At 48.3% G+C, this 24,383-nt stretch overlaps 1 protein-coding gene across 1 annotated transcript in view; it reads right to left on the bottom strand.

Annotated features, from left to right (window-relative positions):
• The window catches only part of SLC12A4 (solute carrier family 12 member 4), a 394,075-nt gene that overhangs the window by 212,274 nt on the left and 157,418 nt on the right, over positions 1–24,383 (bottom strand). Inside the window, exon 6 of the mRNA XM_073657959.1 lies at positions 3,287–3,417. Within this exon, the coding sequence (XP_073514060.1) occupies positions 3,287–3,417 (131 nt within the window). The remainder of the gene's footprint in view (positions 1–3,286; positions 3,418–24,383) is intronic.

The raw sequence follows: 24,383 nt of genomic DNA, 5'->3' as shown, positions 1-24,383 counted from the left end.
CTCCCACCTTCCATTCCATGTATATATGCTGCCCCCCATTCCCTGTATATATGCTGTTTCCCTCCCATTCCATGTATATATGCTCTTTCCCTTCCCCTCCCATTCCATGTATATATGCTGCCCCCCATTCCCTGTATATATGCCGTTTCCCTCCCATTCCATGTATATATGCTCTTTCCCTCCCCCCCTTGCATTCCATGTATATATGCTCTTTCCCTCACCCCCTATTCCATGTATATATGCCATTTCCCTCACCCCCCATTCCATGTATATATGCTCTTTCCCTCACCCTTCCCATTCCATGTATATATACTCTTTCCCTCACCCCTCCCATTCCATGTATATATGCTGTTTCCCTCCCGCCCCCCATTCCATGTATATATGCTCTTTCCCTCCCCCCTCCCATTCCATGTATATATGCTCTCCCCCCCCCTCCCATTCCATGTATATATGCTCTTTCCCTCACCCCCCCATTCCATGTATATATGCTCTTTCCCTCACCCCCCCATTCCATGTATATATACTCTTTCCCTCACCCCTCCCATTCCATGTATATATACTCTTTCCCTCCCCCCTCCCATTCCATGTATATATGCTCCCCCCCCCCTCCCATTCCATGTATATATGCTCTTTCCCTCACCCCCCCATTCCATGTATATATACTCTTTCCCTCCCCCCTCCCATTCCATGTATATATGCTCTTTCCCTCACCCCCCCATTCCATGTATATATGCTCTTTCCCTCACCCCCCCATTCCATGTATATATACTCTTTCCCTCACCCCTCCCATTCCATGTATATATACTTTCCCTCCCCCCTCCCAATCCATGTATATATGCTGTTTCCCTCACCCCTCCCATTCCATGTATATATGCTGTTTCCCTCCCGCCCCCCATTCCATGTATATATGCTCTTTCCCTCACCTCCCCCATTCCATGTATATATGCTCTTTCCCTCACCCCTCCCATTCCATGTATATATGCTCTTTCCCTCACCCCTCCCATTCCATGTATATATACTCTTTCCTTCACCCCTCCCATTCCATGTATATATGCTCTTTCCCTCACCCCTCCCATTCCATGTATATATACTCTTAACTTCACCCCTCCCATTCCATGTATATATGCTGTTTCCCTCCCGCCCCCCATTTCATGTATATATGCTCTTTCCCTCACCCCTCCCATTCCATGTATATATGCTCTTTCCCTCACCCCCCCATTCCATGTATATATACTCTTTCCCTCACCCCTCCCATTCCATGTATATATGCTCTTTCCCTCACCCCTCCCATTTCATGTATATATGCTCTTTCCCTCACCCCTCCCATTCCATGTATATACGCTCTTCTCTCCCGCCCCCCATTCCATGTATATATGCTGTTTCCCTCCCGCCCCCCATTCCATGTATATATGCTCTTTCCCTCCCCCCTCCCATTCCATGTATATATACTCTTTCCCTCCCCCCTCCCATTCCATGTATATATGCTGTTTCCCTCACCCCCCATTCCATGTATATATGCTCTAAACCTCCCCCCTCCCGCCCCCCATTCCATGTATATATTGCTGTTGTCCATCCCGCGCCGCCCCCCCATTCCATCCTGCTGGCACTGCTGTTCATATATATATAAAAAAAAAAACGTAATAAAAGCTCCTACTCACCTTCCTTCCTCTCCTGCGCCGCTTCCTCTCCTGTAGCTGGCAGCTGACTCCAGCGTCCTAGCGACGGGGCAACTGACGTCACTGCCATGCGCCCGGACAACCTGTACGCTGACATCAGCTACTGGCCTCTGATTGGCCAGCAGCGTGTACTGCGGCGCACGGGCTTGGTAAATCTTGAGCTGCAATACACTTCAGCTAGATGTGTGTCAGAGAACGCACATCTAACTGAAGTGTGGACTGATGTCGGTGGGCTCCGAGTACTCACCCGCCGGGCCAGGTCCTGGTCCTCAGCAGCCCTGTTCTCCATCCTGTACCCCCATTTCTTCATATTGACCCTATGCTTCCACTTCTCTATACTGTACACCCACTTCTCCATATAATCTCCCCACACTCCCACTTCTTCATATGGTTCTCAGATGCTCTGAATTCTCCATCCCGTTCCCCCATAATGTCCGCCACGCTCCCACCTCTCCATACAGTTTCCTCCTAATGGCCCCCCCACTCTTCCATATTATCCCCCATGCTCACTCCTCTCCATACTATCCCAAAACTTCTCCAAATGGCCCACCCAGCCTCAAACTGCTCCCTCACACAATTTTCCCCACCCCCATAATATCACAAGCACTGGCGTATCCTTCCTTTGCCGCTCTGAGGCTCACTGATCACAGCACAAGAGTGATGAGGTCAGCAGTGTGCAATCTCATCACTCCACTGCACATCGGGGTGGGGAGCTGACAAGCGCTCCCCTCCTCCCAGCGCTGCGAAGTGCCTCAGATGTATTTACGTCAAAACGTGAGTACATCTGAGCACAGGGAGGGAGCCGGCTGAGAGTTGCGCGCTGCGCAGGCCCTAGCTTAAGTATATTGGAGAGCTCTGCAGTCCGATATAGTTAAGGGTAGCAAAGCTGCGGGTGGGCGCCCCGTGGTGGGCCCCCCTAAGCACAGGGCCAGGGGCGACCGCACCCTCTGCCCCCCCCCTCCGGTAGCTACGCTATGCTACTGAGCACAATATCTGAAGTCTCTGCTAGTAGTCCAACTGGGCAATTTTTCAAAGACTTTTGTGGTAGTGTGTGCTTCCACCCTCCTTCCCAGATGCTGCTATCACAGCGAGGTAGCATCTGAGACTACTAGATCAGCTGTTTAGCTGTGAATGGCAGAATATGGGAAGGATGGTTGAAAGCGGATTACTCAAGAAACACCCAGTTGAACTATAAGCAGAGATGTCACATAGTGTGCTCAACAAGCAAAGGTGAATAGCCCTGCAACGGAGTGAAGTAGCGCAAAACAGAAAATAGTGGCATAATCACTGGGTTCAGGGATTTTTACAAAGTATTTATCTCAATTATTTGAGCAATTGACAAGTCCTCTAAGTGGAGAATGCTTCTGAGTAAATAAGGCACATCATACAGCGAGCCCATTCATTAAGATTGGTGTGCGTAACACTTTATGAATAGGCCCCTACATGTCCCATTCCAGTCAGAGAGATAAGCTTTTGAACAAGAGAGTAATGTACTTAGTGGCACAGAGTGGCAACAGAATTTTTCCCCTTATAACTACCATAATATGAAATGCAATGCTGCTCCATATATATGCATCTATATATGAAATATAAGTATAATTTTCTCTTACCAAAAGAATCTCAATTGCACCAAGAATGTACATTGCGCCAGCAAACGTGGTGCCTAAATAAAAGCATAGGCCAACAGCTCCACCAAACTCTGGACCAAGGGATCTGGATATCATGAAATACGGACCGCCAGCTGAAAACAAAAGGGGAAGCACAAATTATTAGATCATATAAACCGAATACAAGCAATTCTAAAAGCAAAGAGTTATTGTAGACATAGCAAATGATGGCAGATTTCACGGTTGCATAACTGTGGCATTCCAATTGTCATGAATTTTGTGTTATTTCAGTTAGCTTACATATAAAAAAAGAGACTTGACAAATATGAATTAAAAAACAAAACAAACTGACCTCAGAGACAAAAACATGTTTATCAGTGCCTATCCAAGTTTGAAGGTGTAAGTGGGATTTCTTCAGGTGTTTTTTGCATTGTTTTGTTTTTTAGTTTATTTTTTAGTCAAGATGTTGGTTTAACCCCTTCGTAACAGAGCCAATTTTCACCTTAATGACCAGGTCAAATTTTTTGAAATCTGACAACAGTCACTTTATGAGGTAATTACTCTGGAACACGTCAACGGATCCCAGTGATTCTGAGAATATTTTTTGGTGACATATTGTACTTCATAATAGTGGTAAAATTTGTTTGATATGACTTGCATTTAATTGTGAAAATATCGGAAATGTGACGAAAATTTTCAAGCTTTCAATTCTTATGCTCTTAAACCAGAGACTTATGTCACACAAAATCAAAATCATTAATAAATAACATTTCCCACATGTCTACTTTAGATCTGCATCATTTTGAAACATAATTTTTCTTTGTTAGGAAGTTATAAGAGTTAAAAGTTGATCAGCAATTTCTCATTTTTCCAACAAAATTTACAAAACCATTTTTTTAGGGACCAAATTACATTTCAAGTGACTTATATGACAGAAAATACCAAAAACCTAAAACTGCATCCCTCAAGGTGATCAAAACCAAGAAGTTTATTCACCCTTCAGGTGCTTCAAAGGAACTAAATCAATGTAGAAGGAAAAAATGAACATTTTACTTTGTTCACAAAAATTTTATTTGAGCCCCAAGTTTTTTATTTTCACAAGCGTAACAGGAGAAAATAAACCCCAAAATATGCTATGCGATTTCTCCCGAGTACGCCGATACCCAAAATGTGAGATAAAACTACTGTTTAGGTGCACGGCAGGGCTCTGAAGGGAAGGAGCACCGTTTGACTTTTTGAATGCAGAAATGGCTGAAATCGAGAGTGGACGCCATGTTGCGTTTGGAGATCCCCTGACGTGCCTAAACAGTGGAAACCAGGGCTGTGAAGTCGGTAAGCCAAACCTCCGACTCCTCAATTTCCATGACACCGACTCCACGACTTGTAAAAGCTAAAAGTCTAGACCCTTAGATCAGGAATAGGACAGACATTTATAGGACATTTCATAACTTTCCCAAATTCTTATGAAAAAATATTCCCCACAAACTGCATTGAACTACTGCACCCAATTTATTATATATTTTAGGAGTCAGAGTCAGTTCATTTTATACTGACTCCACCAAAGTGGACACAGACTCTGACTCTACAGCCATGGTGGAAACACCCCCACAAGAGACCCCATTTTGGAAAAAAGACCCCTGAAGGAATGTATCTAGATGTGTTGTGAACACCTTCAATTCCCAGGTGCTCACAGAAGTTTATAATGTAGAGCAGTGGCAAAAAAAACCACATTTTCTCCCAAAAATTTACTTTTAGCCCCAAATTTTTTATTTTCACTAGTGTAACAAGAGGAAATGGACCCCAAAATTTGTTGTTCAATTGCTTCTGAGTATGCCAATACCCCACATGTAGGAGAAAACTACTATTTGGGTGCACAGCAGGGCTCGGAAAGGAAGGAGTGACGTTTTGGAATGCAGACTTTGATGGAACTGTCTGTAGGCGTCATGTCGCATTTGGAGAGCCCCTGATGTGCCTAAACAGTGGAAACCTTCCACAAATTACCCCATTTTGGAAACTACATCCCTCAAGGATTTTATCCAGGGCTATAGTGAGCATTTTGAACCCACAGGTACCACACATAATTTGCTAACATTAGATCGTCATATTGAAAATTTTCATTTCTTTCACCAAAATGCAGTTTTAGTCCTAAATTTGGAATTTTCACAATGGATAATAGGAGAAAACAGACCCCATATTTTTTTATGCAATTTCTCCTAAACGCGATGATACTTCATACGTTGTCAAAAACTTCTGTTTGGGCACATGGCAGGGCTAGGAAAGAAAGACGGATTTTACCTGTACCTGTGTCTCCCTTCCTTCCTTCGCTGAAAAGGATTTTACAGGTAAGGTCTTACCAAAATCGGTCTTTCAGCAGCAGAAGGGAAGGAAGGGAGACACAGATCCATTACTAGTGGGACGTCCCAAAGCAGTCCAGAACTCAAGGGTGGGAAACAGTGGCAGAATCGCCAATACCCCAACAACTTAGTCAAGCGCGCAACAAGCGCCGAAACTAGATAAAGAGATAACCTAAACCACCGCCACCTGCAGGACCCTGCGTCCCAAGGCCGCATCGGCGGAAGCACTCACGTCCACTTTATAAAATTTAGTAAAAGTGTGAACGGAGCGCCAGGTAGCCGCCCGGCAGAGCTGCGCTGCCGAGGCCCCCTGACGAAAAGCCCACAACGAACCAACAGCTCTAGTGGAATGAGCTCGAACCTTAACCGGACAAGGCTCGCCCTTGAGCCGGTAAACCTCCAGGATAGCCGAACGTATCCACCGAGCTATAGTATCCTTGGAAGCCCGTTGACCACGCAGACGACCAGCAGGAATCACAAACAGAGAGTCCGACTTCCGAAACCCTTGCGTGATAGTAAGATAGAACTTCAAAGCCCGCACCAAATCCAACGAGTGCAAGGCTTGCTCCTTTGGATTCTTCGGATTCGGACAGAGAGAGGGCAAGAAGATGTCCTGATTGATGTGAAAACGCGACACCACTTTAGGCAGAAAATCGCCACGGGTAAGAAGCACCACGCGATCCGAGAGGAACTCCAGAAAAGGGGGCGAGCAAGACAGTGCCGCCAACTCAGAAACCCTTCTCACAGAGGTGACCGCCACCAAGAAGGCCACCTTCCAAGAAAGCAAGTAAAGCGTAGCTGAATCCATAGGCTCAAACGGCCCATGCTGAAGAGCCTCCAAGACTAGATTGAGCAACAAACGCCCTCCGAGGCGGAAACTGACGTGGAACCTCGCGAAAAAAACGAACGCACATCCCTGTGCGAGGCAATAGCCTTTAGAAAAAGCAAAGATAGTTCAGATACCTGACCCCGCAAGGTACCAACCGCCAGACCCTTGGCCAAACCACATTGCAGAAAAGCCAAGAAGTTGGGAATGGAAAAAGCCCTCGGGTTCCTTGACGATCCAGAACACCATGAATAGAAGGCCTCCCAAGTTCTGTGATAAATCCTAGTCGTAGCCGGACCTCTGGCCGCCCGCAAGGTGGCAATGACCTCGGCCGAAAACCCACGACTTGTCAAGATCTCGGTCTCAAGTGCCACGCCGTCAAACGAAGCGACTTCAGGTCCGGATGGTGAATAGTTCCCTGGGTTAACAGGTCCGGGCGAAGAGGCAGTGGAAACTGAGGCGCCGACAGAAGAGATACCAGAGTTGAATACCACGCCCTCCGCGGCCAATCCGGCGCCACCAAAATCGCGGGAATTCGTTCTCCGACGGATCACCAGAGGAAGTAAGGATACCGGCGGAAACACGTAGATCAGCTCGAACTGGTCCCACGGGGCCACTAGAGCATCTACCGCCACAGCCTCCGGGTCCCTGTACCTGGACATTAAAGTCGGAATCCTGGCGTTCAGCCTGGATGCCATCAAGTCTACCTGGGGAGTCCCCCAACGGGAGCACTGAAGACTCCATTCTCCGGGATCCACCTGCTCGCGACTGAGGAAGTCCGCCGTGATATTTGGGATGTGAATCGCGGAGATGGCTAGAACCCTGGACTCGGCCCATACCAGGATCCGAGAGACCTCCATCATGAGTCTGGAACTCCTCGTCCCGCCCTGATGGTTGATATACGCGACCGCTGTCGCATCGTCTGTCTGAATCCAAACCGGCAGACCGCTCAAGGGGACCGTCCAATGACGGAGGCAGAGAAATATCGCTCTCAACTCCAGGATGTTGATCGGCAGAGACGACTCCTCTGACGACCAGACCCCCTGAACCCAGAGATCGTTCTAAACCCCCCCCAGCCAGTCAGGCTGGCATCGGTGGTTATGACCAACCACCGCGGGAGGAGGAAGGATTTTCCCAGGGATAAAGCCTCTGGACGTAACCACCATCCAAGAGACTCTCGCACCCTGCGGGAGATACCGACACAGCGATCTAGTGAAGCCGGCGATCGATCCCAACGGGTCAGAATAAGATTTTGGAGACCCTGGGAATGAAATTGTGCAAATGGTACCGCTTCCATTGCCGCCACCATCAGACCCAGAAGGCGCATACACTTCCGAAGGGACATCGCCATCGCTGACCTCATATCCTGAACATGGTGATGAAGGTTCGCTTGTTTGTCCGGAGGCAGGGACACCACTGCTCGTACCGTGTCGAAATGCATCCCCAAGAACAGGATTGACTGCGACGGCTCCAATGACGACTTCTTCCAATTGACCAGCCACCCGAAGTCCTCCAGGTGCTGAAGGGAGAGATCGCGAGCCGTCACCGCCTCCTCCGCTGTGGGCGACACAATTAACAGGTTGTCCAGGTAGGGGAGAATAGTAACTCCTTGCCTTCGAAGGAGCGCCGTGAGCGGCGCTAGAATTTTTGTAAAAACCCTGGGCGCCGAGGCCAACCCGAATGGTAGGGCCACAAACTGGTAATGGGCCTGACCTATGGCAAAACGCAGGAATCGCTGGTGAGCCCTGCCGATAGGGACATGCAAATAGGCGTCGCGGATGTCGATCGACACCAAGAAATCGTACTGCGACAGGGCCGCCACGACAGAGCGAAGAGACTCCATATGGAATTTCCGGGTCCGGACATGAACATCCAATTCCTTGAGGTCCAGAATGGGGCGAAACTTGTCCTCCTTTTTGGGGACCACAAAAAGGTTGGAGTAAAACCCCCTTCCCCGGTCCTCCGGCGGAACCGGAACCACCACACCCTGCTGCAGAAGAGAGTCGACCTCCCGCAGCAGTGAGGCAGCCAGCTTGGGCTCGGACGGGATGCGTGACTGACGAAACCTGTCCCGGGGTCGATAATGAAACTCTATGAAATAGCCTGCCGACATAACCCGCGTTACCCAGGCGTCCGATACGTGGGACGCCCAAATCGACCCGAACGGAAGCAGACGACCTCCCACCCGAGAGCCCTCGAGAGGGATCCTGGCGTCAGTCCGCCTTAGCGGGCTTTTTGTCAACCTCCCGTTTGTCCTGACGGAAATGTTGTTTCCAGGGTGTACGGGATTTCTGGGTTGTCTTCTTTCCGGAAGACGAGGCACGACCCGATCTCCATGAGGGCTGACTGAACAGTCCCCTGGGCAGAAAGGGCTGACGACCACTACCGGCACTTGACTTGCCAGACGTAGAAGCCGCTGCTTTCCGCTGCGGCAAAGCCGAATCCTTGGCCTTGGCCTTAGCAATTAGCTCCGTGAGGTCCGAACCAAAAAGCTGACCGGCCTTGTACGCCAGACTCAGCAAACCTTGTTTGGATACCGCGTCTCCAGTCCACTGTTTTAGCCACAGTGCCCTTCTGACTGTTGCGGCCGAGGATTGAGCTCTGGACAAAACCGAAGTAGTGTCCAGCACTGCGTCCCTGCCATATCGGGCCGCCTCTTCCAACAGCTGGAAAAGCCTTTCCATCTGAGACAGCGGAGTCCCATCTTGCCACGCTGTCCGCAGCTGATCCAACCACCGCAGAGAAGCCGCACCAGCCCACATGGCCCCCAAGGCCGCTCGGAATCAATGACCCGTGGCCTCGTAGATTGACTTCGCCGCTACCTCCGTCCTTCTGTCCAGCGGGTCCTGTAGACTCGCCTTCCCTTTAACAGGAAGCAAAGAGGATTTGCTCAGCTGAGACAATGGCACGTCCACTTCAGGCGAGGGGACCCAATTAGCGATAGTCTCCGTGGAGCAGGGGTACAGGGCATCAAAAAACCGCATCCCCTGGAAGCGTTTATCCGGACACAGGCGTTCCTTCTCCACCGCCTCGTTAAGTTCATCGTGCGCCGGCAGCGTCGAAAGAGCCTGACGCGACTCCTGATACAGCCGGGCCGACTTGCCAGGGCGCCTCGTCACCTCTTCAGACAGCTGTAACGCTTCCCGCATAGCCCCAGTAAAAGCGTCCACGCGGCCCGAAAGCGAAGCAGAGTGACCCTGCAGATCCTCTTCATCAGAATCGGAAATCTCACCAGCAGAGTCTGTCGGTGATTCCGAAGCCTCCGACGCACTGCACGGAGGAGACGGCGTCACCACAGGCCTGTGGCGCTTCTTGCCTCGTGACGTCGGTTGGGACTTAGCTGATACCCAATGACCCAGGAGGTCCGACAGACTGTTAATGGAGCGTGTGATGTTATGTTCTGCTACCAGAGCTAAGGAAAGAGAGGAGATCTGTCCCTGCAATAGAACTCAGCTTAATCCCTACGATGTAACAGGGAACCTGATCCTGCGATCAGACCTGCTAAAGTCCTAAGCTAGTCTGTACGGAGACCTATAGATGTGGGGAAGGAATCCCTACAAGTACTAAGGACTGGGAGGAATATGGGACACCTCCTAACAGAAATAGTAGCAGACAGACGAACAAACAAAATATATAGAACATAGAGGTCCGTAGACCAAGCAAACTAACAGAGCAAGACACAGAGCACAGGCTAGCTAGAAAGTAGATATACAATGAAGTCCAGCAAAGCCAGAAGGGCGGAGCAGGATTAAATAGGCCAACAAGGTCATGTGACCAGCAAAGGAAAAAACCTAAGAGCAAGGTTCTAACAGTACCCCCCCTTCTAAGAGGATCCTCCGGATCCCCTAGGACCAGGCTTATCAGGAAATCTCCTGTGAAACGCTCTGATAAGTCTGGACGCGGAAACATCATCTGACCTCACCCAAGAGTTATCCTCGGGTCCGAAACCTTTCCAGGCCACAAGATACTGCAAACTACCTCTATACCGTCTAGAGTCAAGGATGCGAGAAATTTCATATTCCCCGTCCTCCACCACTGGAGGAACAGAGGCAGAGGCGTCACCATCCGACACAACAGCTTTTTTTAACAGAGAGACATGAAATACCGGATTAATTCTCCAGGAGGTAGGAACCTCCAACCTAACAGCAGATTGGTTGACAACTTGAAGCACCTTAAAGGGCCCTACAAACTTGGAACCCAATTTCTTAGAAGGAATCCTCAACCGCAGATTCCTAGAGGACAACCAAACCATGTCACCAACAGCGAACAAAACCTCCTGTCGTTTCCTATCAAAGTAGTCTTTAGATTTTCTGTTGGCCTCCTGAAGATTACCACGCACATCCGTCCAAACTCTCTCCAAATCACCGGAAAAATTCTCCTCCTCAGGCACGGCAGATCCCAACTTGGAGAACGACCCAAACGACGGATGTCTCCCAGAACAACAAAAAAAAGGCGAACAACCAGCAGAAGAAGATGTATGATTGTTCAGAGCAAATTCAGCAAGTGGCAGAAACTCAGACCACCCCTCTTGATTGTCTGCCACAAAACAACGCAAGAACTGCTCAACATCCTGGTTTTTCCTTTCTGTCTGGCCATTAGATTCAGGATGATATCCGGACGAAAACGACAAATGAATTCCCAACCTGTCACAAAAGGCACGCCAAAAACGAGCCACGAACTGAGGACCCCTATCAGAAACAATGTCAGTAGGAACGCCATGAAGTCTGACAATTTCCTTGACAAAGGCCTTAGCGAGAGTTTTAGCGCAGGGCAGTTTGACGAAGGGAACCAAGTAACACATCTTGCTAAAACGGTCCACGACCACCCAGATGACAGTAAAACCCTCAGAGGGGGGAAGGTCAGTTATAAAGTCCATAGCCAAATGTGTCCAAGGAGCACTGGGGACCTCCAAAGGACAAAGCAACCCCGCAGCAGGAGTATGTGAGGACTTAGATCTAGCACATATAGTACATTGGCGCACCCACTTAATGACTTCCTTCTGCCATCCAGGCCACCAAAAACTGCGACCCACCAGTCTCTTGGTCTCAGAGATTCCGGGATGACCTGCCAACCGAGATTCGTGACACTCAACAAACAAATCTCTCCTAAAGGTCCCAGGCACAAACAACCTCCCATGAGGAGTGTTAGAAGGGGCATTCTCCTGTGCTTTAAGAATCTCATCTTCCAAAACGGAGTCTAAAGCAGCTATCACAACACCTTCTTTTAAAATGTTCTCCTCTTTCTCAGCACCGACTATGGGAGAAAAACTGCGAGACAAGGCATCCGCCTTAACATTCTTAGTACCAGGGATGTAAGTAACGGAGAAATTAAACCGCGAGAAAAACAGTACCCACCTAGCCTGACGGGCATTCAGGCGCTTGGCAGCATCAAGATATATCAGATTTTTATGATCCGTAAGAACCTGAACAGGAAATTCCGCACCTTCCAAGAAGTGGCGCCAGTGTTCACATGCGAGCTTAATAGCCAATAATTCCAGATTACCAATATCGTAATTCAGTTCAGTCTCCGAAAATTTTTTTGAAAAAAAGGCACAGGGATGTAATCCATCCCCGTTATCCTGAGACAATACTGCTCCAACCCCCACAGAGGAAGCATCAACCTCAACCAAAAACGGCTTAGTCACATCAGGCTGCATAAGGATGGGAGCAGAGGTGAACCTCTCCTTGAGATACACAAAAGCTTCAATGGCCTCAGCAGACCACTGAACCGCATCAGCACCTTTCCTGGTGAGATCGGTCAGAGGTTTGACAATACTAGAAAAAATTTTTATGAATTTTCTGTAATAATTGGCGAAACCTAAAAACCTCTGTATCGATTTCAAACCAATAGGCCTAGGCCATTCCTGTATAGCTTGAACTTTAACCGGGTCCATCTCAAAACCTTCGCTGGAGATAATGTAACCCAAAAAACTAATTCTCTGTACAGCGAATTCACATTTCTCCAGCTTAGCAAAAAGCGAATTGTCCATTAACAACTGTAATACCTCACGTACGCTCCGCCAATGAGACTCTAGATCCAGCGAATAAATCAAAATGTCATCCAAATACACAACCACATTTTTGCCGATCAAAGGCCCAAGGATGTCATTAATAAGATTCTGAAAAAATGCAGGAGCATTGGTAAGACCAAAAGGCATAACCAGATTCTCAAAATGACCCACAGGAGTGTTAAAAGCAGTCTTCCATTCGTCACCCTCCTTCATGCGCAACAGATTGTATGCCCCCTTAAGGTCAATTTTAGAGAACCACTTGGCCCCCATTAACTGGTTAAACAGATCAGGAATCAATGGCAGTGGGTAAGGATTGCGTACAGTAATTTTGTTAATCTCACGAAAATCCAGACAAGGACGTAAACCGCCGTCCTTTTTTTTTACAAAAAAAATCCAACCGCCACAGGAGACTTAGAAGGCCTAATGTGACCGGCGGCCAAACTTGTCTGTATGTATTCCTCCAAAGCCTTCCTCTCAGGAATAGTAAGGTTAAATAAACGACTTTTAGGAAGAGTCGCTCCAGGGACAAATTCAATAGAGCAATCATAGTCTCTATGGGGAGGCAAAACCTGCGATTCCTTCTCAGAAAAAACGCTCCAAAAATCCTGAATAGGAACAGGCAATTCTCCCCTATCCAAAGCTGTAATACGCCCGTTACAACACTTGTCATAACATTTATGGCTCCAGGATTTAATTTCATTGGTAGACCAATCCAGTACAGGATTGTGAAATTTTAACCAGGGCAATCCCAATATTACAGGAGAAGGCAAGTTATTCAACACTACCAAATCCAATTTCTCATGGTGAACACCATTAATAGTGAGAGGAAATTCACTGACCTTGAGAGTAATATTCTTCAAAGGGGAACCATCCACAGAAACCACAGCAATGGGGGATGACAAAGGTTCGGGTTTTAAATTGAGTCTTTCCAAGAATCCCCCATCTATTACATTCAGAGTAGACCCGCAATCAACAAACACCCGAAATTCCATTACTTTTTCCTGAGCAATCGTGGAAGCAGCTAAAAATATACCCTTGGAATTTAAACAGGCAATACGGGCGTGACTGACCATTTTTTTTTCTTTCTTCATACGAAGCTCACAGGCTTTTATCAAATGACCAGATTTTCCGCAATAGAAACACAAGCCTTCAAAAAATCGACGATCTTTTTCTTGAGAGCGAGGTGCCACCGATCCAATCTCCATTGGTTCACCACTGTTAGTACATACATTCTCATAACCAGAAACTGACATAGCAGAGGATTTGCTCTCATTAACCCTTGCACGCAGTCTTCTATCCACCCGTATAGCTAATTGCATAGCCTGTTGCAAATCTTCAGGTGTAGGATAAGCAATTAGCAGGTCTTTAACCCTTTCACTGAGCCCAGCAAGAAATAGACTTTTCAGAGCAGAATCGTTCCACCCTGTTTGAGTAGACCACCGACGGAAATGAGTACAATATTTTTCCACATTACCTGATCCTTGTTTTAAACGTCTCAACTCAGTCTCAGCTGATGCGACACGGTCAGGATCATCATATAATAGGCCCAAAGCAGAAAAAAAACTATCCACTGATCTGAAGCATGTATCACTAGGTTGCAAAGAAAAAGCCCACTCCTGAGGCTCTTTGCGCAAAAGTGACATTATGAACCCTACGCGCTGGGATTCATCCCCAGAGGACTTGGGTCTCAAACGAAAATACAATAAGCAAGCATTTTTAAATGAAAAAAAATATCGGTGTTCACCAAAAAATAAATCCGGCAAACATACCTTAGGCTCCAAGAAATGTGCTCCAGGACAGTTACTCACGTGCTGACGGAGCTCGGCCACCTCCAGAGAGAGTCCCTGCAGGCGATGAGCCAAATCCTGAACCGACACCATGATGGAACAGAAAAATCTTTCCTTAGAGAATTTGCAGGCTGGACTTACTATTATGTTCTGCTACCAGAGCTAAGGAAAGAGAGGAGATCTGTCCCTGCAATAGAACTCAGCTTAATCCCTACGATGTAACAGGGAACCTGATCCTGCGACCAGACCTGCTAAAGTCCTAAGCTAGTCTGTACGGAGACCTATAGATGTGGGGAAGGAATCCCTACAAGTACTAAGGACTGGGAGGAATATGGGACACCTCCTAACAGAAATAGTAGCAGACAGACGAACAAACAAAATATATAGAACATAGAGGTCCGTAGACCAAGCAAACTAACAGAGCAAGACACAGAGCACAGGCTAGCTAGAAAGTAGATATACAATGAAGTCCAGCAAAGCCAGAAGGGTGGAGCAGGATTAAATAGGCCAACAAGGTCATGTGACCAGCAAAGGAAAAAACCTAAGAGCAAGGTTCTAACATGTGAGCGCTTCCACTTTAACATCACTGAGACCCCCGACCAGCGTCGAACCTGACACCGTCGAAGACCCCAGCGTATCAGATACGCGTGACCGATCCTGAAGCGGACCGGGAGAGAGGTCCGCGCCCCCAGGTCCCTGATCCGACATGTCCCCACACAGTTGCGAGCGTCGTGGATAAGGCGGTAATAACCCTTTACAATGGGTACAGTAACCGAGGAAGTGTGATTCCGCTACCACAGCCTGTTCCTCACAAAAAAATCACCAAGCACTGAAGGGTTAAAGTTCCTCCTTAGAGGGAGAGAGCTACCCCAGCTGCCTGCAGAGCAAAAGTTAACCTGACAGACTAGGGAGATGTGCCCTCTGATCCCAGAAGCATGCACTCCAGAACAGGTTAGCTGCCTTGATGAGGCCAGACCCCTCAGAAGGGGTTAATGCTGCTGACCACGCAATACACCTTTGCCTAAAAAGGACAGAGGTGTGCGAGTCCCAGAGCCTCCTCAGCAGGGAGATATCAGCGCCGGATATAGCACACCCTGTACTGCCTTAACAGAGCAGCAGTAAGGTGCTCTGCGCTGCAAAAGTGAGCAAACGGAACCTTCTGCTTTAAAAGGCAGAAGTGACTCACCAGCTGGCCGCGATGACTGCTCTTCTCTGGGGAGGTGTAGAGAGCGGGGAGCAGGAGGCGCTGCACGTGGTAATGGACGCCAGCCGAAACCCAGGAGAAGAAGAAGGGGCCGGACAGCTCCAGCGCGCGCTTTCCGGGCACTTCCTGTCTGAGGATAAGTGACAGGCAGCAGAGAAGCGCGAAGCCACGCCCCCCACCGCCGCACACCAACAGAGCCCGCGCTCCCCTGTCCCTGCTCCCCAGCTAGCAGAGAGATCTCCAAACGCCGAATGCAGCGGTGGTATCCCCTGTAACAAACAAAACTGCAGTCACCGCCTGAACAGTAAGAGCGGCTGCCACAGCAGCCGCTGAAGCACTCAGAACTGATGAGCACTTACCCAGCTGAGCGCCACAGGGACCCCCAAGGATGTGTGGCGCCGTGGCCCTTAGCTGCCCCCCATGGTGGAGCGCGCAGGGACCCCACAGAAGCGGTGTGCGTCTCCGCCAGGGAGCGCCCTGTATCCCCCGGGGCCGGCAGGCTTCTGCGGGGACCTCCTTAGGGGGTACGCAGATCCGCCAGGGGAGGGTCAGGGGTCCCAGCAGCGCCGAGACCCCCTGAGACCTCTAGACCACGGGGGGTCCAGGTCTCCGGGAATGTAAAATAAAAAATTCTTCTGAGGAGCTGCAAAGGCAGCGACTATCCTCTGCGACCTCAAATTTTAAACTGAAGGACATGGGAATAGAAGGAGCCTAAGCTGGAGGGACTGGTCGTCACTAATCTGAGGTGAACTATCCTGTGGGGCTCCGCCTACCCACTAGTAATGGATCGGTGTCTCCCTTCCTTCCCTTCTGCTGCTGAAAACCGCTCTACTTCACTGGAATAGATTGTGAATGATATGTCACATTTAGAGAGCCCCTGGCATGCAAAAACAGCAGAAACCCCCACAAGTGACCCCATTTTGGAAACTAGTTCCCTCAAGTAATTCATCTGGGGTGTACTGAGCATTTTTAACCTACAGGTGATGCACAAAACTTCATAACCTCTAGATGTGAGAACAAAAAAATATATATTTTTTCTACTAAAATAGTGTTTTAGCCCCAAATATATAATTTACAAGAGAGGTAATAGGAGAAAATGTACCCCATAATTTGTTATGCAATTTTTACCGAATACAGTGATACCCCATATGTGGTTGAACACTACTGTTTGAGCACATGGCAGTAATCGGATGGGAAGGAGCTCTACTTGACTTTTAGAACGAAGATTCCAATTGAATAGATTGTGGGCTCCATTAGCAAAGCCCCTGAGGTACCAGAACAGCAGAAACCCCCCAGGTGACCCCATATTGGAAACTTCACTGCCTAAGGAATTCTGCAAGGGGTGTATTGAGTATTTTGAACCTATAGATGCCTCACAAAATTTTATAACATTGAGACGTCAAAATATGACATGACATTTCTGTGGCAAAAATTAGATTTTTGTATTTGCTGCAAACTTTTCATGTACATGTTAATAGCTGAAGCAGGACCCCATAATTTATTGCGCAATTTCTCACAAACGCGGTGATGCCCCTTATGTCGTCATAAATTACTGTTAGGCCATACGTCAGGGCTGAGAAGGAAGGAGTGCTATTTGGCTTTTGGAACACAGATTTTTGCGGGTGACATTTGCGGAGCCCCAAAGGTGCCAGAACAGCAGAAAAACCCCCAAAGTGTAGAAATTACACCTCTCAATGAATTCTTCTACAGCTGCAGTGATTATTTTGTAACATTCAAGCTGTGCTTTTTTTCGGAAGAATTGCAAATATGCCAGTTCAGTGCCCATACATTGTGCCCCCATATATTGTAGCGCGCCTATATATTGTGCCCAGCTTGTGCTTCTGGCAATACGCCCCCTGTAAATTGTTAGGTGCTCTCTCCCCATTACAATAATGCCAAGCATGTGGCCACTTATTGTGATTTAGGCACAGTGGGGCTCAGAAGGAGGGGGGCATTTGAATTTGGGAGCTCAGAATTAACTAGATTTTATTTGAGGTAGCAGCAGCTGTGTTGCTTTTTTACAGTCTTTGTTCTACCAGTAATGTAGTTCCAGTGACAGATGACGGACCTGAGTGGGGGCTAGTTTTGTGCAGGATAAATAAGGGATTTTTATTGGTAACATTTTTGGTACCAGAAGACGACAGGGATCACATTATTATGTTCTACGCTGAGCATGTCCATCGGGGTTTCCGTGTAAATTCCACAAAAATGCAATTCAAACAAAATCCCCAATGGAACCACCCACCATAATGAGGTAGATGGAGACACTTTGGACTCTGTTTGGGATCTGCTCCCGTGGTATCCATCCTTTTCGGCATTCAAACTTGTGCACTAAAAAGACGCCTAAAATGATGGAACACCGCCGTAACAGAGACCAGTCCAAAGTGACTCCATCTGCCTCATAATTGAGTGGTTCCCTTGGGGGGTTTTGTCTGAATTGTGGTTTTGGAAAATTTACATGGAAACCCCGATGTAAGCGCTCAGTGGAGAGCGCAGGACAAATATGAGCCGAGACTTATTCAGAATTTTGGCAAGTAGAATTACCAAATAGACAGCAGTACAAGAATAGTTATCATTTTTATTTTTCCGTCGTTCACCATGCGGTATAATTCATAAGGTGGATATATTCTTCGGGGCGGTGTGATTACAGCAATACCAGCTTTACATATTTTTTTTTAGGTTTTGCTGCTGTCACACCTTAAAAATGCCTCTTTATAAAAAGTAGTTTTTTTCATCATCATATTCTGAGAGCTGTAACCTTTTTATCACTTTTTATTCACTTTTTGTGAGTCTGTATAATGGAAAAAGCGGCATTTTTGGTGTGTTTATTATTATAATTTTTATGGTGTTCACCATATGGAATAAACAAGGTGCCAGTTTTATAAAGAGGGTCATTTTGGATGTGGCGATACCAATTATGTGCACGTTTTTTTTTTGTTTATCACAAACGCTGCATTTTGAGAGGCGAAATGGATTTTAGTGATTTGTGTGCACTTTTTTGTGTGTTTTTTTTTAACTTTTTTACATATTTTATTTCTTTTCACTTTCACACTTCATCCCACTGTGGGACATGCATAATTTTCACTTTGATCAGTGGTCTCATACACTGCAGTGCATCGTACCCTTCAATCATCTCATGACCTCAGGGTACAAAGGTAACAATCGGGACCCGCAATTTTCATCGTCTGAGTCCCATGATTACTTAGGGGGTCTTGTGATCCCCTTGTAACCACTTAAGTACTGCTGTCACAATTGACAGCGGTATTTAAAGGGTTAATTGGCCTCGACCGGCTTCAAAACCGGCCAGGGCCAATGCTGAGTTTGTCAGCAGTCATATACAACTGACACCCGCAGGAAATTCGGCCGAGGTGCGGCGCTATACTATTATTCCTCAGCGCCGTTGAAAAGCGGCGCTGAGGAAAAAGTACCCTTAATGACCGCCATGAAAAGGCTTATCGGCGGTTGCTAAAGGGTAAAAAGAACTATACACTAAATTTCTTAATCGATGACAATATCATTATATACAAAGCTTAAAAAAATTTAAGGGAACACTAGAATGGTAACTGTCATTTTAACAAACTTTACACGAATCAATAGTACATGTGAATATCAGAAACTTTGCAACATACCTTATGACAGAAAGCCGGATTTTGGTAAGAACTTACCTGTAAAATCCTTTTCAGCGAAGGAAGGAAGGGAGACACAGATTCTCTACTTCGTGGGTAGGCGGAGCCCCATAGGATAGTCACCTCAGATTGGAAAAAGACGACCGGCCCCTCCAGTATATAGGCTCCTCCTACTCCCATGTTCATCAGTCCGTACACAAGCTAAGGAAGAGCAGACCAACCAGCAGAACAACATATCCCCCTCTGAAATTTCAGAAATGAGAGAAAACAGGTTATGTAATAGAAACACACAGTCTTAGGCATACCCCATTGGACCTGACAACTGTGTAGAGCTGGCGAAACTGGAAGGAGAGCCGTAGAGCGCTAAACCCAATCCAGATGATCGTCATCAGGAAGGAGACGCGCTGCATCTAGAAACACAAAAAAAACACTTCTGCCATGGGAGGGTGCTGTGTCTCCCTTCCTTCCTTCGCTGAAAAGGATTTTACAGGTAAGTTCTTACCAAAATCCGACTTTCAGCAGCAGAAGGGAAGGAAGGGAGACACAGATCCATTACTTAGTGGGACGTCCTAAAGCAGTACCTCACTTAAGGGTGGGAAATAGTGGCAGAATCTCCAACACCCCAACAACTTAGGCAAGAGCGCAAACCGCGCTGAATAAAGAAAAAATAAACAATAAGAGATGACTTAAACTACCGCCGCCTGCAGGACCCTGCGTCCCAAGGCCGCATCAGCGGAAGCACTCACGTCCACTCTATAAAACTTAGTAAAGGTGTGAACAGAGCGCCAGGTGGCCGCCCGGCAGAGCTGCGCTGCCGAGGCCCCCTGACGAAAAGCCCACAATGAGCCAATGAAGCTTGAACTTTAACCGGACAAGGCTCGCCCTTGAGCCGGTATGCTTCCAGGATAGCTGAACGGATCCACCGAGCTATCGTGTCTTTGGAAGCACGTTGACCACGCCGACGACCTGCCGGAATTATAAAAAAAGAGAGTCCGACTTCCGAAAACCTTGGGTGATCGTAAGATAGAACTTCAATGCCCGCACTAAGTCCAACGAGTGCAAGGCCCGCTCCCTTGGATTCTTAGGTTTTGGACAAAGAGAAGGCAACACAATGTCCTGATTAATGTGGAATTGTGACACTACCTTAGGCAAAAAATCTTCACGAGTACGAAGCACCACGCGATCCGGAAAAAATTCCAGAAAAGGAGGTGAGCAAGAAAGTGCTGCCAATTCCGATACCCTTCTCAAAGAGGTGACTGCCACCAAGAAGGCCACCTTCCAAGAAAGTAGTGAAAGTTTAGCAGAATCCATAGGCTCAAAAGGCCTATGCTGAAGGGCTTCCAGGACTAGATTAAGCCGCCATGGAGCCACAACTGCCCTCCGTGGCGGAAACTGACGTGCGACTCCGCGAAAAAAAGAACGCACATCCCTACGAGAGGCAATAGCCTTCCTAAAAAGTGCGGAAAGAGCAGATACCTGTCCCCGCACCTTACTAACTGCCAAACCCCTGGCCAAACTAGATTGCAGAAAGGCCAAGAAGTTGGGGATAGAAAAAACCCTCTGGTTTCTTGAGGATCCAGAACACCATGAATAGAAAGACTCCCAAGTTCTGTGATAAATCCTGGACGTAGCTGGACTCCGGGCCGCCCGCAAGGTAGCAATGACTTCGGGCGAAAAACCGCGATGGGTCAAGATCTCGGTCTCAAGAGCCACGCCGTCAAACGAAGGGACCTCAGGTCCGGATGACGAATGGGCCCCTGAGTGAGCAAGTCCGGGTGAAGGGGCAGCGGAAAAGAAGGTGCCGCTTGAAGAGACACCAGCGTCGAATACCATGTCCTCCGCGGCCAGTCTGGTGCTATCAGAATTATTAATACCCTTTCGAGTTTGATCCGTCGGATCACCAGAGGTAGTAAGGATATCGGTGGAAACGCATAGATCAGCTTGAACTGACCCCAAGGGGCCACTAGAGCATCCACCGCCACCGCCTCCGGGTCCCTGTACCTGGACATGAACGTCGGAACCCTGGCGTTCAGCCTGGATGCCATCAAGTCCACCTGAGGAGTCCCCCAAAGGGAACACAGCAGAGAAAACACTTCTGGATGGAGACTCCATTCCCCAGGGTCCACTTGCTCGCGACTGAGGATGTCCGCCGAGATATTCAACCCCCCTGGAATGTGAATTGCAGAGATTTGCTGGAACTTTGGACTCGGCCCAGACCAGGATCCGAGAGACCTCCGACATGAGACTGGAACTCCTCGTCCCGCCTTGGTGGTTGATGTACGCGACAGCCGTAGCGTTGTCCGACTGGATCCGGACCGGTAGACCGCTCAATAAGACCGTCCAATGTTTGAGGCAGAGAAATATTGCTCAACTCCAAAATGTTGATCGGGAGAGACGACTCCTTTGGCGACCAGACTCCCTGAATCCAGAGGTTGTTCCAAACTCCCCCCCAGCCTGTCCGGCTGGCATCGGTTGTCACCACCGACCATCTCGGAGGAAGGAAGGATTTCCCCACGGATAGAGTCTCCGGACGTAACCACCATCCAAGAGATTCTCGCACCCTGCGGGAGATAATGGCCGAGCGATCCATAGAAGTTAGCGATCGATCCCAATGGGTCAGAATAAGGCTCTCGAGCTTCCGGGAATGAAATTGTGCAAATGGTACTGCTTCCATAGTTGCTACCATTTGACCCAGAAGGCGCATGCATTCCCGAAGGGACATTGACAGCGCCGACCTCACAGCCTGGACCAGAAGACGAAGGTTCGTCTGTTTGACAGGAGGTAGGGACACAACTGCCCGAACAGTATCGAACTGCATCCCCAGGAAAAGAATGGACTGTGCTGGCTCCAATTACGATTTCTTCCAATTGATCAGCCACCCGAAGTCCATCAGGTACTGAAGGGAGAGATCGCGAGCCGCTATTGCCTCCTCCGCTTTGGGTGACACTATGAACAGGTCGTCCAGGTAGGGGAGGATCGTAACCCCCTGTCTTCGAAGAAGCGCCATGAGAGGAGCCAGAATTTTTGTAAAAACCCTGGGAGCTGAGGCCAACCCGAAAGGCAGGGCCACAAACTGGTAATGGGTTTGACCTATAGCGAAACGCAAGAAACGCTGGTGAGCCCTGCCGATAGGGATATGCAAATAGGCGTCGCGGATGTCTATGGACACCAAGAAATCGTACTGCGACAGGGTCGCTATCACCGATCGGAGAGACTCCATGCGGAACTTCCGTGTCCGGACGTAAATATTCAAATCCCTGAGATCCAGCACCGGACGAAACTTGTCCTCCTTTTTGGGGACCACAAAAAGGTTGGAATAAAAACCCTTTCCCTGGTCTTCCGGAGGAACCTGAACCACCACACTCTGCTGTAGGAGAGAGTCGACCTCCTGAAACAGTGCGGCAGCCAGTCTTGGCACGGACGGAATGCCCGTCAGACGAAACCTGTCTGGAGGCAGCGAATGAAACTCTATGAAATAGCCTGCCGACATAACCCGTGTCACCCAGGCGTCTGCTATGTGGGATGCCCAGATCGACCCGAATTGTAGCAGACGACCTCCCACCCGAGAGCCCTCGGGGGGATCCCTGGCGTCAGTCAGCCTTAGCGGACTTTTTATCAACCTCCCGTCTGTCCTGACGGGACTGTTGCTTCCAAGGAGTACAAGATTTCTGGGCGGATCTGCCAGAGGATGAGGGACGACCCAATCTCCAAGAAGGCTGACTGAATCGTCCCCTGGCCCGAAAGGACCGAAGACCTCTGCCGGGCCCTGTCCTGCTGGCTGTGGATGCCACTGCCTTTTTCCCAGGCAGAGTAACATCCTTAGCTTTAGCTTTGGCAATTAGTTCCGAAAGATCTGAACCAAAGAGCTGACCGCCCTTATATGCCAGACTAAGCAATCCCTGTTTGGATACTGCATCCCCGGTCCACTGTTTAAGCCACAGAGCTCTTCTAATCATGACTGCCGAAGCCTGAGCCCTGGACAGAATTGAAGCAGTGTCCAGTACTCCATCTCTGCCATAACACATAGCTTCTTCCATTCGCAGTAAAAGCTTTTCCACTTCTGAGCGCGAAGTCCCATCCTGCCACGCCGCACGCAGCTGATCCAACCACCGCAGAGAAACCTCACCGGCCCACATGGCCCCCAAGGCCGCTCGGAAACCATGACCCGCGGCTTCATAGATGGATTTCGCCGCTGACTCCGATCTTCTGTCCAAAGGATCCTGACGATTGGCTCTCCCTTTAACAGGAAGCAGGGAAGACTTGGTCAGCTGAGACAGAGATATATCCACCTCAGGAGAGGGAACCCAATTAGTAACCATCTCCTTGGCACAGGGATATAGGGCATCAAAAAAACGCGTTCCTTGGAAGCGTTTATCCGGATACTGACGCTCCTTCTCCACCACTTTGTTAAGTTCCTCATGCGCAGGTAATGTAGAACGAACACGGCGCGTCTTCTGATACAGACGGCCAGACCTAGACGGTCTTGTCGGCTCTTCAGACAGCTCTAATACTTCCCGCATGTCCTTAATAAGCCCATCTACGTGACCAGAAAGAAAAACAGAGCGATCCTGTTGATCCTCCTCTTCGGACTCAAATTTCATCAATCGAATCTGTTGGTGAATCCGAAGCCTCTGATGCGCTCTGCGAGGGAGACAACGCCACCATAGTCTTGCGGCGCTTTTTACCTCGTGGCATTGGGTGTGATCTAGCTGACACCCACTGTCCCAGGAGACTAGAGAGACTACCAATGGAGCGAGTGAGCGCCTCCACCTTAACGTCACTGAGCGTTGAACTTGATGTAGTAGAAGGCCTGAGTGTATCAGAGGCGTGCGACTGAACCTGAAACGGATCAGGAGACCGATCCGCACTCCCAGGCCCCTGATCCGACATGCCACCAACACCAGATGCCAGGATGTATAACAAGAATGGCAAAAAAGTGTGAAAGCTGCACAGCCTGTTTTCAAAACTCACTTTTTTTTTTTATTTATTTAATTTATTTTAATTTTTTATATATATATATATGCGACAGGCTCTGAAGGGTTAAAGCTCACCCTTAGAAAAGAGCTACCCCAGAAATGCCAAGCAAAAAATCAATAGGGGGAAACTCCCTTAAACACCATGTGTTTCCCCTAAAGTTCCACTTTTTCAGAAGGGGTTAACATCACAGCAACTATAATACTACACAGCCTAAAAGGTCAGTGAAATAAATAGCTTTAGGAGAGAAAGCGGCAGTGCTCACGAGGACTCTTAATAGGTAGCCTGGAGAGACAGCACTGACAAAGAACCCCTGCCA

The sequence above is a fragment of the Phyllobates terribilis genome, unplaced genomic scaffold (genome assembly GCF_046119375.1).
Source record: "Phyllobates terribilis strain yellow unplaced genomic scaffold, ASM4611937v1 Scaffold_13__5_contigs__length_258822181, whole genome shotgun sequence".
NCBI classification, from domain to species: Eukaryota; Metazoa; Chordata; class Amphibia; order Anura; family Dendrobatidae; genus Phyllobates; species Phyllobates terribilis.
This window is presented reverse-complemented; position numbering and strand designations above follow the sequence as displayed.